Genomic DNA, 18,927 nt, shown 5'->3' on the forward strand with positions numbered 1-18,927 from the left:
GTCTTTTTTCCTGCCTAGTTAACCTAGTCATAATTGTATAACAGGGATTTTTCAAACAGATCCTTAGTTCTAGATGTGTTCTTACAAACTGTCTGCAGATGGCACTAGTACCTTCCCACCCTTACAACTTCTTGAAATTTCCTTCTACTTTTTTCCTTTACATGAATTTTTTTTTGATAAGGATATTGTTAACGTTATTTATACACTGATACAAGCAAAAACATAATAATGTATTATAGATTCTAATACTGGGATTTCCCCGTGACTTAAGTATATATTTCTTAAAGTGCTACAGTTTTATCACCTAATAAATTCATTGATCTTCCAGTCTGTATTTGCTATTATTTATCTGATACTGCCTACTTTGTCTCTTTAAGATACATTGGGAAATAGATTTTTCTCTGCCTCTTCTTACCCACATCTTACCTTTAAAAGTCAAGTATTTCTCTTCTTTAATAATATTTGATAATGTATGAAGCTACATTAACTGAACCTAAGGAGTTTAGATTTCAAATATTTAGTTTTTCAGAGAAAACTTTTAAGAGTCTAAATAAAAAGAAATTGTAGGTAGAAAGGATTAAAAAGTGGTATGTATACACTGATATGCAATTTTCTAAGCAAACTTTATTTGATTTTTCCACAGGGGAGAATTGCTTTTAAAAATGAATAAACCTCTCAAAGCAAAGGAAGCATATCTTAAAGCACTGGAGCTAGACAGAAATAATGCCGATCTTTGGTACAACTTGGCAATTGTCTATATTGAACTTAAAGAACCAAATGAAGCTTTAAAAAACTTTAATCGTGCATTGGAACTAAATCCAAAACATAAGCTAGCACTGTTCAATTCTGCTATATTAATGCAAGAATCAGGTATAGTTTATTAAATTTCTATATTTAACCAAATAGCTGTATAGAAGTACAGTAAAACCTTAAGTGCCATTACCTACCACAAACATTAACAGAACAGGGCATTAATGACTTATTTTAAGTATATTTAAAACACTTGAAGTAAAATATTTTCAAATAGTACTTGTTCTTTGTTGTGATATGTGTTGAAAATAATGCTTCAGGTAATTTATTAAGCAATACTTGATCTATTATAGTTATAAACAAAATCTCTTGTATATTAATGTACAAAACAAGCCTCTATCAGAATACATCTGCACCTATAATCCTTATTGAATTTAGAATTTTAGTTTGCATTCATGAGTTTCCACGATGATTTATATTTTAACTATTGTGTTGGAAAAATCCCTTTATTTGCAACTTTTGGTTATTTCTCAGATATAATTCTTAAAAAGTTCCAAAAATATGAAAGAATCAAAAGATTATAGAATTTTAGAACTTTAAGAGGACCACTGAATTTACTTTCATTCTTACTCTTATCTTAATGGGTTACAAAGTAAGTTTCTTTTTTTTTCTTTTTTTTGATATTTTTTATTGTAATTAATAAAAGGGTTACATGATATTTGCCAGATAGAAGGTGCATTAATTCACATACATTGATACCCTTTCACATGTCTTGGTCCCCATTACCCTCCCTCCCATCCCCCCATCTTGTTTTCCCCGCTTCCCTATCCAATCTACCTCAAATTCATATGCTTACTGTAGTAGCTAGTTCATTGTAGGAAGTGAAGACTACTAACTTACTTTCAGTTTTTCTTTTCATTTTTTCCTAAGTAAGATTTTATGGTGTTGTGAATCAGACATTTCAATTTGTCAATAATTCTTAACAAGTATCAAAATTAATTTAAAAGGATAAGGCCGGGAGTTTGGCTTAGTGGTAGAGTGCATGCCTACCATGCACAAAGACCCAGGTTCAATTCCTTGGTACCACATACATAGGAAAAAGCTGGAAGTGGTGCTGTGGCCCAAGTGGTAGAGCATGAGCCTTGAGAAAATCCAAGGACAGTGCTCAAGCCCACAACTAGCAAAAAAAAAAAAAAAGGATAGACACACACACACATACCCATAATCCCAGCATTGGGCAAACTGAGAAAGGAATCTGTGCCTTGAAGACCAGTTTAGATGGTTAGGAAACATGATACAAAACTAAATAACTGTTTCTTGTGTGTATATAAATTTAGAGAAAGACTGCTGTTTTTGTACAATTGGAAAGTCTGCTCATTATCCAGCATAATAGTATACCACATGGTATTTGAAAATTATTTTGTTTGTAATAGAACTTACCTAAATATTTTACTTTATTTTTCAAACCATAATTGTATACCTAAATATTTGGTCTGACTTACAAGAAAGTCAGATTTTTATATACTAATATAATTAGATAGGTATTTTACTTACATAGATCTAGAAAATTCTAGATGATGTACTTCTACAAAATTCAGGAAGTTAACCTAGAGAAGTTTAATAACAGTGTATATAAAGTTATAATGTTAACAGAACCAACACTGATTGAATGTATGTTTTGGAGATCTTGTGCATCTTTCTCTTCGTTTTCTATATTTAATTGTGATTGATAAGATTTCTTCTTTTCTGAAACAAGAAATGATTTCTCACTTCAATGTTTGACATAAATTGTTTTCTGTATGAACTCAGGCTTTAAAATTATTTACTGATATATGGGAATTAGTGTTTAATGCTTTAGCTTATATAACTTAAGTAAATACTTGAAAATGGATCATCAAGTTTAATTCGTTTGGTAATTTTTTTTCTTTAAAAAAAAAAATCTTAGGTGAAGTTAAACTCAGACCTGAAGCTAGAAAACGGCTTCTAAACTATGTCAATGAAGAGCCCCAAGATGCTAATGGGTATTTCAACTTGGGAATGCTTGCAATGGATGACAAAAAAGACACTGAGGCAGAGATTTGGATGAAGAAAGCCATAAAATTACAAGCTGACTTCAGAAGTGCTTTGTTTAATCTTGCTCTTCTGTATTCTCAAACTGCAAAGGAATTAAAGGCACTGCCCATTTTGGAAGAATTACTCAAATACTACCCTGATCATATCAAGGGACTTATTTTAAAAGGAGACATACTGATGAATCAAAAGAAAGATATACTTGGAGCAAAAAAATGTTTTGAAAAGATTTTGGAGATGGATCCAAACAATGTACAAGGAAAACACAATCTTTGTGTTGTTTATTTTGAGGAAAAAGACTTACTAAAAGCTGAAAAATGCCTGATTGAAACATTGGCATTAGCACCACATGAGGAGTATATTCAGCGTCACTTGAGTATAGTCAGGGATAAAATTTCCTCATCTGGTTTTGTAGACCAGCCAGGATTCCCAGCTGGGAAGATTTCAGGTGAAGAAGAAACAGACAAAATTCCAGTTGAACATAAAGCAATCGAAAGTGAATCTAGACCAGCACAGATAATAAAAGCAAGTGATAATAAAAGTCGTTCTAAATCTAACAAACAATTAGTAAAAAATGCAGACAAAGAAGTCGCCCACAAAACAACAAAAGACATCAAAGAAATTGAGAAGAAAAGAGTTGCTGCTTTAAAAAGACTAGAAGAAATTGAACGTATTTTAAATGGAGAATAGTACCATTCTTTCCTCATGTGACAATAGTATCACAAAACTTTAGAATATATCATGTGATTGCTGGTGCAGGGATCTTTCAGAAGTAACAAGGACACTGCAGTCCATTGTGAGCTATATCTACATAGGATCTCAATAAGATATCATTAAAGAACTGTCCTAATGTAGGATACATATTATATAAGACACGCCAAAAGATTTTTATTTGGAAGAATATATGAATATTGCAGAAATGTTAAATTAGAGGTGATAATTTTGAAACTTACTATGAAAGGGAGGGTTTTTTTTTTTTTTTGAGGCCTGAGTGGTAATCTCTTGAGCACACATCTAACATACTAGTTTATTCTTTAAATCCATTAGCCAACTTCACTTTTCCTTTACCTCTTGAATACTAGCAATGGATTGAAAACAGTTATTGAATGCATTCTTCTTTTCCTTAATAATTCCTCTAGAGAAAGCGAGAGTTTGCACTATGAAGGAATATTAATTTCTTTATAATGTATTCTCTAGATGGTTTGTGGAGAGAATTCTGGATAAAACATTCTAAAATAATCATGACAGTGTAAGAATGTATCTTTCATAATTCCATGCTTGTCCTAATCTATACTCAAAAATGCAAATTTTAGCAGGTAAAGTTTTACACAGACACATAACACATTTCTAATGGTGCTCACAAATACTGTTTCTTTTTTGCATTGAGAGGATTATAAATTGAGGTACATGATCATGACTGTTCTTTGAAGCTTTCATTCCCCGAACTTTTATTTCTAACTAAGAAGTAAAAACTCATCTTTATCTGGTCTTACTTAAATATTCTTTCCAAAGTCACATTTTAATCATTCTTATATACATAACCTACTGCATTCAATTCTGCTTAACTGAGAAAGAATGTTGTAATAGTTTATTCTTAAACACTAAATTCTTTTTTGGGGGTGGGGGATAGGGTAAGTCACAGGGCTTGATCTCTGGTCCTGGGCGTTGACCCGGAACCATTCAGCTCAAGGCTATTGCTCTACCCCTGGAAGCACAGCCCCACTTCCACTTTTCTAGTGGTTAATTGGAGATAAGAATCTGCCTATCTTTAGTGTCTGGGCTGGCTTGGAACAGTGATCCTCTGATCTCAACCTCCTGAGTAGCCAGGATTACAGGCATGAGCAAGGGCACCTGGTTTAAACACTAAATTCTTGATATCTTATGGTAGATATTTTTAGTGAATACTTAACTTTGACTACTGAACATTCATAAAAATTTCAAACCTATTTTAATTATAGAAGTTTCCTATTGTGCATATATTGTATAGCTTAAACAAAATTGGATCATTTTTGGCCTGCTATCCAGTTATAAAGATTACTAACCTAACATAGGGTTAATCTGTCTTGTGGTTGTGGCGGTTTTAAACCTAAAAAGTATCTTGGATTAAAAGTAGATGCAAACTGCCTTACTAATTTAAATCTAATTGTTTTCCTTGAGTTAAAATACATATTCAATGAGCTTCATAATGTAATACCCAATAAACTTGGTTTTAATTTAAAACATTAAAGCTCAATGTATTCTGGGATAATAACTAATTTATAATTATCTAGAGCTTCAAAAACTATTTTTTTAGTTCCTTTGAGATAACTCCTTTCTAATTATATAGTCTTAGAATAATATTCCTGTAATCTTTTTAAAGAAATATTTTATAAATAGGTCACAAGAAATATAGTCTGCATTATAGTCCCATCCCTTATGAGGTTCCCAAAGGATCTGGCATAGATTTTTTTTTTTCTTGTCTAAGGTAGTTTAAAGCATGCACTGATACCACTGGGTATTAATTCTTAGCCCAGGAGATTCTGTTCAACATCAAAGCAATATCTAATTTCAGTTCATAGATTATGGCTTTGTGACTTCAGATTTACGGTGAAAAATACCTCATATACCATGACTTGAACACTATGTTAGTCTTACGTTTTGTCCGTATATCTTGAGGAAAAGTTTCTAAGTGATCTCTATAGCTATAATTTCACATGAAGATCAGTTTAGTAAAGCAAAAAGAAAATCTTTTTAGTCCCGAAGATACTAATAAAAGCTTGAGTAATACTTTAATAATTTTAAATAAATGACTGAAATGATGGAAAGTACACATTACTATTATGTAGTAATAGCACTAGGTCAATTTTTGAAATTTGTAATATAACCTAGTTAACATTTGATCTAATTTCTACTATGGAATTATGTTCTGAGAAGTAGTATTTATTTCTGAAAGGTTGAGTTCAGTCACATTTGCTATGTGTAATTTATTATCTGCAAACAATGCCCAGATGAGAGAAGATATGGGGACATTAAAGCTTAGCTCACTGACTCATGGTCCTCTAAATTTAGAGAAGAAAATCCATTGCAGGTTTGTGTGCTGTTAAATGGATAGAGTTTTCCAAAATCTACTCCCCAGGAGTTCTAGCAAAGTTTTGACAATCCCCTAAGACTGATGGTATGTTACTCCTTGACTACTTCTCCAAAGGTAGAATTAAGCTTCTTGAATTACTTTGTGTATTTATATTCCTTATTAACACTAGAATTTGGAACATCGGTAGTTATTCCAATGAGGATGTTCTTTTTGGGGAACTATGGACATGTATTTCCATGCCCAGATATCATTGAATAATTTTCTGAAATTACTGACTTAAAGAATAACTTGTTTTGTAGTTTTATGTTTACTATTAATGTAAATATTTGATGTATGAATTATACTATTCTAATAAAGCCTCATGCCTTTTCATTGTATATAATTTGAGCTCTCAACTTCATGTTGTTATAGAATGTTTCTTTAAAAATGCTTTAATGAGGGGCCGGGAACATTGCCTACAGGTAGAGTGCTTGCCTAGCATGCACAAAGCCCTGGGTTCAAATCCTTAGTACCACATACACAGAAAAAGCCTGAAGTGATGCTGTGGCTCAAGTGGTGGAATGCTAGCCTTGAGAATGCCCAAGGACAGTGCTCAGGCCCTGAGTTCAAGCCCCAGGACTGCCCAAAAATAAAAATTCTTTAATGAAAATACTAGTACTTCAGATTTCTGTCAGTTTATACTTCAGATATCCATATACTTGTCATTTATTTTTAAACAAAATCTAATTGCATGATTAAATGGTGTTTAAAATGACCTTTTCCCCAATATCTGATACTGAGTCAAAATTTTTATGTATTGGAAGCTGTCAGCCATCCATATTAAGGGTTCGTAAAGTGACTTAAAATTGTATGCATTTTATATTATGATGTGTATGTGTACCATATTTCTAAATACCCAGTAATAAATGGATACTTTTTTAAAGTCTTAACCCAATTTGCCTTTTAGTTATGAAATAGAAAAAAAAGTGATTCTAAGAAGAAAACAACCAGCATGTAAATTACTAGCAGTAATCTGACAAAGGCATACATTCTAAGTTAGGTTCTTACAGTGATACATTTTAAACTATTAGTGACTAAAGCTAGTCTAAGAAAAGTGTTAATTCAAATTTAGGACTTCATTAAAGTTAACTTCTGCATGTACCTAAGTTCAAGTCCATGTTATCACCTTTGATAGAAGATATGGTAAGTTACTTACCTGTATGTTCTCTATTTTCTCATCTGTAAGTTCGGAGTAAATTTTATATTATGCATTAATATATTTTTGCATTAATATTGTTTTGAACAGCTTCTAGTTCATAATAAGTAATGCTCATAGTTAACATTAATATGAAACTTTAAATCTACATTTGATGCACATGATTTGATTTATGTGTACTAACAGAAATAATCATAGCAAACAAATTATTAGATGTCAAATATTAATGTTTGTACCTACATAGCTAAAATATATTTAGGATTGTTAAAAGTGAATACATGAACACAAAAGTACTTTAAAATTGTACTGCCTTGCTGTGCATCATAGGTAGCGTAAGAAATTATGCTGTTAGATTTTCTCAAGGTTAGATCTCAGGCAAACATTCTTTTGGAGTGCACACTTTTTTTCTTTTTTTTTTTTTTAAACATTTCTGTTACTGTCACTGGGTAGCATTTACATTCTAAAAGAACCTGATACCTTCATGCTTTGAATAAAACAAACTTCCAAAGTCACTGTAGTTTGCATTTTTTAATATGTCTATGATCAGAAACCACTTTAAAATTTTTCCTCTTCTAAGGCTTTGATGTTACTGAGAAAATCAACTGATCAGTATGAATGATAGATAGATCTTTATAACTATCTCAAAATTTAGTTTGAACTATTGAAATGTAAAGTTGCAGGCAGTGGAGAGAGCTACTTCAATGACAGGAATTTCTAACTACAAAGGTAGAAATAACTCAATGTTTTTAATGATAAGCAGCCCTCTGATCGGGGTCCTGTTTTTGATGGGGTCTGGAAGGCCAGTTGACTGACTTTTGGGAATAAAATCAAAGTAACTAGACTGTTAGCCAACATCAGGTCTAGGTCCAATAGAGACATAAATCAATTCCTAGCAGTGGGAATGTCTACAAATTACGTTACAGTTCTATGACTTTCCCTTATTTGATTTGGTTTCATTTGCGGTCTTTTTTTTTTGTCTGCCTGTTACTTAAATAGTAGTGTTCTCTCTTAAACTGTTTCCAAAAAGCCAGTAGTTACAGATATGTAAATTTCAGATCTTTAGTCCCAGTTTTTTCATGGGACAGTGCCATCTACATTTGGGTCCAATCTCTTAGTCTCTGAGGATGCCATTATGGACATGCAGAAGTGTGCTTTACTGCTCTCTTAGAAGTTTCTCAATTTAATCAAGTTGACATGATCTCAAGGCTAGGGAACAGAAAGGCCAAGAATTAAGGAAAGTTTGCTGATAGTTCACCTGTACGAAAGAATTTGAAGGCATCAAAATAAATACACTTGATTATGAGGCATAGGTTAAAACTAAGTAGTACCAAAAATTACAGCTTTTAAACCATCAGAAGAAAACCAGATGAGCTATTGTAATAAAGGCAAATAAGCCATAATAAATATTAGACTTAATGGCTAATATAGCAAGTTGCAATGAAAGTAGATGGGTTAAATGTAAAAAAAAACCCCAAAAACAGTTTTAACCATGTTTTTTGTATTTAAGAATACAACGTTCACATGTTTGTTAAATAAATCAGTAATCAAAAGTACACCAGAAATATTGTGAGTCAAAATAAAATTGGCAGCTTGTTTCGGTGGCTCACGCCTGTAATCCTAGCTACTCAGGAGTCTGAGATCTGAGGATCACTTCAAAGCCAGCTAGGGCACTAAAGTCAGTGAGACTCTTATCTCCAATTAAGCACTAGAAAACAAAGTGGGGCTGTGGCTCCAGCGATAGGGTGGTAGCCTTGAGCAGAAAAGCTCAAGGACAGCACCCAGGCCCAGAGTTCAAGCCTCGCGACTGACAAAATCAATCTGGAGTATCAGTTCTAATATAACAAATTTGAATTTAAAGCTAGACAGAAAGACCTTAAGGTAAAAAGTATGTGTGTGGATTGAATAACAGCAAAAAAAAAAAAAAAAAAAAAAACTCCAAAGAATATAAATTGAAAGGCATGGCTGGGAGTTTGGCCTAGTGGTAGAGTGCTTGCCTAGCATGCACGAAGACCCGGGTTTGATTCCTTGGTACCACATACATAGAAAAAAGCCAGAAGTGGTGCTGTGGCTCAAGCGGTAGAACTCTTGGCTTGAGAAAGTCCAAGGACAGTGATCAGGCCCTGAGCTCAAGCCCAGGACTGGCAAAAAAAAAAAAAATTGAAAAGCATGTTTTAAGTATATTGAGCTGAGAAAAGAATTGGAACCACAAAAATTAAAACAGGTGAGGGAAGATTCCAAGTTATTTCTAAGTACCTCCTTTCTCTGGAACACTGTAAATTATGATGTAGAATGAAAATTTGGCTGGTTCTTTGTGCTGGAAGGAAGAAACTGGCAGAATTTAGGGTTCATGGCAAACAGAAAATGTATTATATACTGAAAACTAAAAGACCACATGATTCTTCCCATTAAATACAGGGTAAACTCTACATTGATCAAAGAGATCGGATGAGCACCCATTGGGATGTATCTACCAGCAAAAGGCAGATTCATGAGGGAGTTAATATGGAGTTTGAAAAGATTCTGAAGGTTAATAATGTGAACATGCTGGCTTAGCATGAGTTAGGTAGTCATGCAGTTTCATGCAAAGAAGGTTTTTCTTGCTCAGAAGACGACTGTCAGTGCAACCAACGTAGGAAGCATGAGTGCCATACAAATGTTGCAGTTGTACATTACAAACCACAACAAAGAAAAATCTCTTATTTCTATATCTTGGAGTTCATTTTGCTTAATAGTCACATGCACACAGCTGTTGAGCTATTGTGCCCCTCCTCTAGGACTATCTTAGACATAAACCAATCATTACATATGAGAGAAACCATGAAGCCTGTTTCTTTGGATCTAGCTTACTCCACTTAATATTTTTTTCCAGGTCTTTCCAGTTCCTTATGAATGGGACAATGTCATTCTTTCTGATGGAAGAATAGACTTCCATTGTGTATAGGAAACACAATTTCTTGATCCATTCATCTATTGAGGGGCATCTGGGTTGGTTCCATAGCTAAGCTATGGCAATGCCGCAATGAACATGTGCTGGTAGCTTTGGAAGTTTTTCTTGTTTTTAATGTACTGTGTGAAGTACTGAGTAAATGTGGCTTTAAATTTTAGAAAGACCAAGAGCTCCTTCAAAAAGGAAGTAATGCTCATTACGTTCAGAGGGATATGTTCTAGGCTTGCCTTTACCAGGTCCATGTATATAGTACTTGTGCTGTAATTGATCTTTATCTCTATCCTTCATTCAGTTCTATTCACTAGGCCAGCAAGGCTTGTATTGCTTACTCCGAAGATTTACAGTGCTATTACATGGCTAATTTTACACTTTCATATGGTGCCTTAGTCTGTTATCTGCTGATAAAAATACCATTTACTGGATAAAGCCTATTCAAAAGAGATTTATTTTGGCTCATGTTTCTGGTCTAAGGTCAGAGAGCAACATCTAAGGATGCTCTTTTCACCTAGTTGGAAGAGTTCTCATATGGCACAGGGCAAGAGAGAGGGAGCAAATAAATGACCCGCCCAACTGGTTTTTGTAGCTGAATCACGTTTGAGAGAGTCCTTAGTCCATTAAATTCATTCATCCCATAAATAAATAAATTTGCTTGTGAAGCAGAACACTGACTACCTCTTAAAGGCACGCCTGTACTTATATACCTCAGAAACCATTGCAGGTAGGATAGCACAACCTGTTGAGTTTGTCCTGTGCCCCCAATGATTAAACTGAAGCTCCTAGAATTTAGCACAAGAGGATAGCTAATTCCTCTCCTTTGTGTGCTGTGTGCGGTTCCAGTAGAAAATGAATGTCCACAGAATTCTAAAACCTAGCTTCACTCAGGAGATAGCCTGCAAGAACACTGGACCTGTGCCAGGTCCAAGTGGTTCATGTCTGCAATCCTAACTACTCAGGAAACTGAGATCTCATTTGGAAGCCAGCAAGGCAGGGAAGTCTGCAAGACTCTTTTTAAATTTTTTTTTAAATTTTTATTGTTGGGGTTACAGTTACTGTAATCAGGTAGTGGGTAGATTGCTTCTTGAACCTTGTTACCCCTTCCCATCCTTTTCTCCAACTTTCCCTTCCTCCAGCCCTCCCAATCATCTTATTTTTCTTTCACCTCCTCTTTTGCAAATAAACCAATACATGTATATACAATATACCAAAGTCAGATACAGTAAATAACATGATATAAACCATAAGGGGAAAAGAAAAGAAACAGCTCACATAGCACATTGAGAGCAACAATCACAGAGATAAACCTCTTGTTTTCATATTCTGGAGTTCATTTCACTTACCCTCATCCTATATGGCCTTATGTACATAGCTTTTGAACTATTATGATCCTCTGTTAGGAGAATCCTAGATGTATACTAATTGTTACAAATAAAGGAAACCATAGAGCCTATGTTTCTTTGGGTGTGGCTTACTTCACCTAATATGATTTTTTCCCAAGTCTTCCCATTTCCTCACAAATGGGGCAATGTTATTCCTTCTGATGACAGTATAGAATGCCATGGTGTAAATATACCACATCTTCATGATTTTTCCATCTACTGAGGGGCATCTGGGTTGGTTCCATATCTTTGCTATGATGAATAATGCTGCAATGAACATGGTTGTGCTGATGGACTTGTTTCTGGGTATTTGGGTAAATGCCCAGAAGTAGGATTGCTGGGGTAGAGGGGAGCTCTATGTTTAGTTTTTTGAGGAACTGCCATACTGGGTGGTTTCCAGAGTGGTTGAATGAGTTTACACTCCCACCAACAGGAAGTCTGCAAGGCTCTTAGCATCAATTACCCACCAGAAAACTGAAAGTGGTGCTGAGGCTCTAAGTGATGCAGTGCTAGCCTTGAGCCAAAGAGCTCCAGGATAGGGAGAAAGCTCTGAATTCAATCCCCATGACTGATTTTAAAAAGAGTGGACTTATGTATGGGACAGATGTTTAAATTTAACCAACTGCAGATTAAATAATTCTGGCACTTCTCACTTATTTCCTTTAAGTGTCTCCTCATTTCTTTTTGTGCTCTTCTATTCCTGTAATTCCACTCAACTGTCACTGAAGGCAAACACTTCATCCTCTACCTTCTATTTTCCATCTGCTGCTCCTATCTCCTTTCCTGTGTCTATAGAATTTACCTGTAAAGCAGTAAACAACAATTGAAGTAGAAAGGCCATAGAAATACCACAAAATTCTGTCATTGATACAGAAAGACACAGTAATTATTGATTTTATTTTGGGGCAAGGGGCTGAACTCAGGGCTATGCCTGGGCTTTCTCAAGGGTAGAGCCACAGCAGCCCTTCCAGTTTTTTCTGTGTACGTGGTACCAAGGAATCATGCATGCTAGGCAAGCACTATACCAACCAGTAGGCCAAACTCCCAGAAATAATTAATGAAATTTTTAAAGTCTAGATTCGTATAGTACCATAAAGATGACTGATGCCCTCATTTACTATTTTACCTAAACTTAGATAAATTGGCAACAGCACTTAGAGTCCTATTTTGACTCATCCTTAACAAAGAGGACTACGATCACTTGGCAATAACCAAGTGACATTGAGAAAGTGGCATGAGAATATGAACACCATTCTTATACTTTTTTCATATCTCTCCATTCAGGGTCTGTTTTCCTGGATAATATCCCCAAACTTTTTTTCGAGGTCAAATTTTATACAAACTCATTCTGCTAAGTTAAAATACATATAGCCACTTCAGCAGAAAAAAAAGAAGATTAGCATGGGTCATTTCAATGAGTAAGAAGACAAAAACACTTAAAGTTACTCAAATTGTTCTACTGAAGCAACATTTCTCAGCTAATGCTTTTATTTTGCTATAATGTGTACTTATGAACCATTTTAATAATAAGAAACTTGGGTGGGGTGATTTGCCTTCAAGTAATGCAAGAACAAGATGTCATGTGATGGTTTGTTAAAAGTTCCTTCATGGCAAATTCAAACATATGCATTATTATTAACTGTGTCTTGGCAGCCTATTTTCTTCTCTTATAAACAGTTGAAAATGCAGCTCTGGTTTATTTAATTCCCAGAGAAGAAAAATTGGAACCATTTAGCCTGCTTAGTATCAAAACCTACCTTATCCACAAGATAATCAGTAGGAATTTTACAGAATATTGTTACATCATCCTATATACAGTCTCATGTCCATAAGTAAAATAGAACATTTTAAAACCCCTAATGTGATTGTTACAACATTCCTTTCTATTATTTCTCCCTGTCATTCTTTCTCTTTTCTTCTTATACCACCTGTCAGAAATTTAAAGCGATAAGTTATAACTCCTGTTCCCTTGATATTATCTTTTCAGAAGTTTTTCCATTGTAATATTTAACCAACTTTATATGAAATGATGTAAATACTTCAGTTCTAAACTGTCCATACTTTTAGACAATTCCATTGTGCTAATAACAAACCTTCCTCCTCCTCCTCCTCCTCCTCCTCCTCCTCCTCCTCCTCCTCCTCCTCCTCCTCCTCTTCTTCTTCTTCCTCCTGCTGCTCCTTCTTTGATGTTTTCTTCTTCTTTTTGCCAATCCTGGGGCTTGAAAACAGGACCTGGGACCTAGCTTTCTCGAGGCTAGTTCTCTACACCTTGAGCCACAGAACTACTTCCAGGTTTTTCTGTGTATGTGACTCTGAGGAATCTAACCCAGAGCTTCATGTATCCTAGGCATGCATTCTATCACTAGGCCAGACTCCCAGCCTTCATTTTGCTTCATAATGATATATTATGAAGATATATTCATCCATGCATTGTTGACTATGTCATTCTCCCATTTGGGATTTATCCAGGACCTTTAACTGCCATAAACATAATCAAGTTCTGATTTTTTGAAGTCCTCCCCACTTGTGCCTCATTTAAAAATATTATTTAGCATTTTGTTTTATAATTTATATCTCTGAGTAATGGGATAATAGGAAAAATAAATTTTGATTGGTGAATGATCAATAGGTAAAGATAACATGTTTTTAGGAAGCGTGCTCTGCCAGTAATATGTTTTTTTAAATATTTTTATTGTAATTAATAAAAGGGTTACATGATATTTGCCAGATAGAAGGTGCATTAATTCACATACATTCATACCCTTTCACATGTCTTGGTACGCATTACCCTCCACCCCAACTCCGCCACCCGTCTTGGTTTTCCCCCCTTCCATATCAAATTTCAAATAACCAAATACAAATAAATTCAATATATCAGATAACAAAGTGAGATACTGTAACAATATGAGATACCCAAGAGACAGCAAAGGAGATGAGATATAACATAGTACATTAAGGACAACAATCATTAGTTATATGGCTTTTGTTTCAATATCCTGGAGGTCCTTTCAATTAGCTTCATATTATATGGCCTTATGTATCAAGATTTTCCTCTATTACAGATCTCTGCTAATAGAGCCCAAGGTTTCTATTGATTATGACAAATGAGGGAAACCATTGAGCCTAAGTTCCTTTGAGTCTGGCTTACTTCACTTAATATGATTTTTTCTAAGTCTTTCCATTTCCTAACAAATGGGGTGATGTTGTTCTTTCTGACAGCAGCATAGAATTCCATTGTGTACAAATACCACAATTTGTTGATCCACTCATGAACTGAGGGACATCTAGGTTGGTTCCAGATCTTTGCTATGGTGAATAGTGCTGCAATGAACATTGTTGTCCTAGTGGATTTAGTATGCCCTAGTTTCTGGATGGTTGGGTAAATACCAAGTAGTGGAATTTCTGGGTCATAGGGGAGCTCTATGTTTAGCCTTTTGAGGCACTGCCATACTGCTTTCCATAGTGGTTGACTGAGTTTGCACTCCCACCAACAGTGTAGTAGTGATCCCTCCTGGCCACATTCGCTCCAGCATCTGTTATTATTCGTTTTCCTGATCCTGGCCATTCTAACTGGAGTGAAGTGGAATCTTAGAATTGTTTTGATTTGCATTTCTTTTATGACCAGAGATGTTGAGCATTTCTTCATGTGTCTGTAGGCCATTTTTGTTTCTTCTTCAGAGAAGACTCTCTTTAAGTCTTTGGCCCATTTTTTAATGGGATGGTACTTTGGAGATTAGTTTTGGAGTGATTCAATTTTTTGAGCTGTTGATATATTTTAGATATGAGGCCTTTGTCCGTTGTTTGGTTGGTGAAGATCTTCTCCCACTCTGTAGCCTTTACTAACTATGTCCTTTGCCATACAAAAGCTCCGCAGTTTAATGCAGTCCCACTTATCCAGCCTTTCTCTGGTTTGTTGTGATTTTTGGTCCTTATTTAGAAAGTTTCAACCTGTGCCAAGGAGGCCTAGTGTATCTCCTATTCCTTCCTGTAAAGTTTTCAGTTTGTCAGCTTTTACCTCCAGGTCTTTGATCCATTTGGAGTTAATTCTAGTGCAGGGTGACAAAGAAGGATCCAACTTTAGTTTTCTGCAGGTGCTTAACCAGTTCTGCCAGCACAACTTGTTGAAGAGGCTGTCTTTCTTCCACTCTACTTTTTTGGCTCCCTTGTCAAAGATTAGGTGGCCATAGTTCTGTGGTTTAATATCTGGGTCCTCATTTCTATTCCATTGGTCTTCAGGCCTGTTTTTGTGCCAGTAACAGGCTGTTTTGAGAATTATAGCTCTGTAATAGAGTCTAAAGTTTGGAATTGAAATTCCTTCTGTGTTGTTCTTTCTGCTAAGAAGTGTTTTTGCTATACAGGTTCTTTTATTATTCCATATGAAATTTTGAATTGCCTCTTCTATTTCTTTAAAGAATGACATTGGGATATTGAAGGGTATTGCGTTGAATTTGTAGATAGCCCTTGGCAAGATTGTCATTTTCACAATGTTGATTCTTCCAATCCAGGGGCATGGGAGGTTTTTCCATTTCCTTAGTTCTGCTTTAATTTCCTTTTTTAGGGTTTGAAGTTTTCATCACAAAAGTCCTTTACATTCTTAACTAAGGTAATTCCTAGGTACTTTATTTTCTTTGAGGCTACTGCAAAAGGAGTTGCTTTCCTGATTATTGCCTCGTTCCTCTCACTGTTGGCGTAGAGGAAGGCAGTTGATTTTTGTGGGTTAATTTTATAGCCTGCTACCCTTCCAAAGTTTTGAATCAGCTCAAGGAGCTTGGGAGTAGAGTCTATGGGATTCTTTAAATACAGAATCATGTCATCTGCAAAGAGGGATAGTTTTACTTCCTCTTTCCCTGCTTGGATCCCCTTTATGCTTGCTTCTTGCCTTATTACACTGGCTAGGAATTCTAATACTATATTAAAGAGGAGTGGAGAGAGTGGGCATCCTTGTCTCGTTCCTGATTTTAGAGGGAATGGCTTTAGATTTTCACCATTAAATGTAATACTAGCAGTGGGTTTATCATACACGGCCTTTATTATATTGAGGAATGTTCCATGGCTTCCTAGTTTCTCCAGAGCTTTTAACCTAAAGGGGTGTTGGATCTTGTCAAATGCCTTTTCCGCATCTATTGAGACAATCATGTTATTTTTGTCCTTGCTCCTGTTGATGTGTTGAATTATATTAATTGATTTGCGTATGTTGAACCAGCTTTGCCTCCCTGTGATGAATCCAGTTTGATCATAGTGTATAATTTTTTTGATGAGTTGTTGTAGATGGTTGGCCAGTATTTTGTTGAGAAGTTTTGCATTGATGTTCATCAAAGAAATAGGTCTATAGTTCTCTTTCTTTGATGAATCTCTGTCTGGTTTGGGGATGAGGGTTATACTGGCTTCATAGAATGAGCTTGGTAAAGAACCTTCATTTTCAATTTCGTTGAAGAGCTTGAGGAGTATTGGTGTGAGCTCTGCTTTGAAGACCTTATAGAATTCAGTTGTGAATCCATCTGGTCCTGGGCTTTTCTTAGGTGGAAGTTCTCTAATTGCCATTTCTATTTCAGAGCTTGAAATAGGCCTGTTGAGTTGGGTTAGTTCTTCTTGGTTCAGTGTGGGTATGTTAATATTGGCTAGGAATTCATCCATTTCTTCTAGATTCTCAAATTTGTTGGCGTAAAGGTTTGAGAAGTATTCCCTCATGATATTCTGGATCTTGGTAATTTCTGTTGTGATATTACCATTTTCATCTGCGGTTTTCTTTATTTTGATATGCTCTCTTCTTTTTTTGGTAAGATTTGCTAAGAGTTTGTCAATTTTGTTAATTCCTTCAAAGAACCAACTCCTTGTTTTGTTGATTCTTTCTATAGTTTTTTTGGATTCCAAATCATTTAATTCTGCTTTGATTTTAATAATTTGCTTTCTTCTACTGGGATTAGGGTTGGTTTGTTGCTCTTTTTCCAGGAGCTTAAGGTGAGACATTAACTTGTTGGTTTGTGATTTTTCCAACTTGTTGTTGTAGGCACTCAGCGCTATAAATTTTCCTCTGAGTACTGCCTTTGCTGTGTCCCAAAGGAGATGGTATTTTGTGTGCTCCTTATTGTTAAATTTCATAAACTGTTGGATTTCTGTTCTGATCTCTTCGATGACCCATTGGTGATTCAACAATGTGTTGTTCAGTCTCCATGAGTTACAGGGTTTTCGTTGGTGGAGATGTGTGTTCAGTTCCAATTTGATGCCTTTGTGGTCTGAGAGCGTGCAGGGAATAATTTCTGTGTTTCTGAATCTCTCTAGGTTTGTTTTATGGCCTAAGATGTGGTCTATTTTGGAAAATATTCCATGTGCTGCTGAGAAAAACGTATATTGTGTTGTTGCTGGGTGGAATATTCTGCAGATGTCTGTTAGATCTAGTTGGTCTATATAGTTGTTCAGTGGTAAGGTTTCTCTGTTGAGTTTTTGCCTTGTCTGTCCATAGGTGAGAGTGGTGTGTTAAAGTCACCAACAATCACTGTGTTTTGATCTATGTATGGTTCAGTGAAAGTAAAGTTTGCTTGATGAAGTTCGGAGCTCCGGGATTGGGTGTGTAAATATTTAAGATCCTTATGTCTTCCTGGAGGAAAGATCCCTTTAGGAGTATGTAATAACCTTCTTTGTCTTTTCTCACTAATTTTAGTTTGAAGTCTATTTTATCTGATATGAGGATGGCAACTCCAGCCTGTTTATGGGGGCCGTTAGCTTGACAGAGTTTATTCCAACCTCTCACTCTCAAAAGATGATTGTTTTTTGGGGGGGTAAGATGTGTCTCTTGAAGACAGCAGAACGTTGGATCTTGCTTTTTGATCCAATTAGATAGACTATGGCGTTTAACTGGAGAGTTAAGTCCATTGATATTGAGAGTTAGGATTGAGAGGTATTTATTAGTTCCTACCATTTTTAAAAGCTTTTATTAGGGCCTGTGTCTTGAGAGTTCTTGTGGTCCTTAGATGGTATGCTGTTTAGGTGCCATTTCTTTCCCTATATTGCATTTATTTTGGTTTTCAATGTGTAGAACATCTTTTAGAATTCTCTGTAGTGTTGGTTTTGTTGCTACATATTGTTGCAGCTTTTCCCTGGAATGGAGTGTTTTTATTGTTCCCTCAGTTATGAATGAGAGCTTTGCTGGGTACAGTATTCTTGGTTGGTAGTTATTTGACTTAAGGGCATGACATATATGCTTCCAGTCACTTCTTGCTTGCATAGTCTCTGCTGAGAAATCTGGGGTTATTCTTATTGGTTTTCCTTTATAGGTTACTGATCCCTTTTCCCTGGCTGCCTTTAGGATCCTTTCTTTGGTTTCTATTGATCCAGTTCGGATTACAATGTGGCGGTGGGATGTTCTTTTCTGGTCAGGTCTGTTTGGGGTTCTAAAAGCTTCTTGTATCTGGATGGGCCTGCCCTTCTGGATATTTGGGAACTTCTCTGAGATTATTCCCTGAAGTATATTTCCAATACCATTGACCTCTTTCTCCAGGCCCTCCTCAATACCAATTAGCCT

General features: G+C 35.5%; 1 protein-coding gene across 1 annotated transcript in view; it reads left to right on the forward strand.

Moving 5' to 3' along the window:
* Positions 1-6,272, forward strand: part of Tmtc3 (transmembrane O-mannosyltransferase targeting cadherins 3) — a 34,777-nt gene extending 28,505 nt beyond the window's left edge. Inside the window, exons 13-14 of the mRNA XM_090328357.1 lie at positions 644-870; positions 2,696-6,272. Of these exons, the coding sequence (XP_090184483.1) occupies positions 644-870; positions 2,696-3,510 (1,042 nt within the window). The 3' untranslated portion in view covers positions 3,511-6,272. The remainder of the gene's footprint in view (positions 1-643; positions 871-2,695) is intronic.
* The last annotated feature ends 12,655 nt before the right edge of the window (positions 6,273-18,927 follow it).

Source organism: Megascapheus bottae, chromosome 2 (genome assembly GCF_031878675.1).
Source record: "Megascapheus bottae isolate mThoBot1 chromosome 2, mThoBot2.hap1, whole genome shotgun sequence".
Lineage (NCBI taxonomy): Eukaryota > Metazoa > Chordata > Mammalia > Rodentia > Geomyidae > Megascapheus > Megascapheus bottae.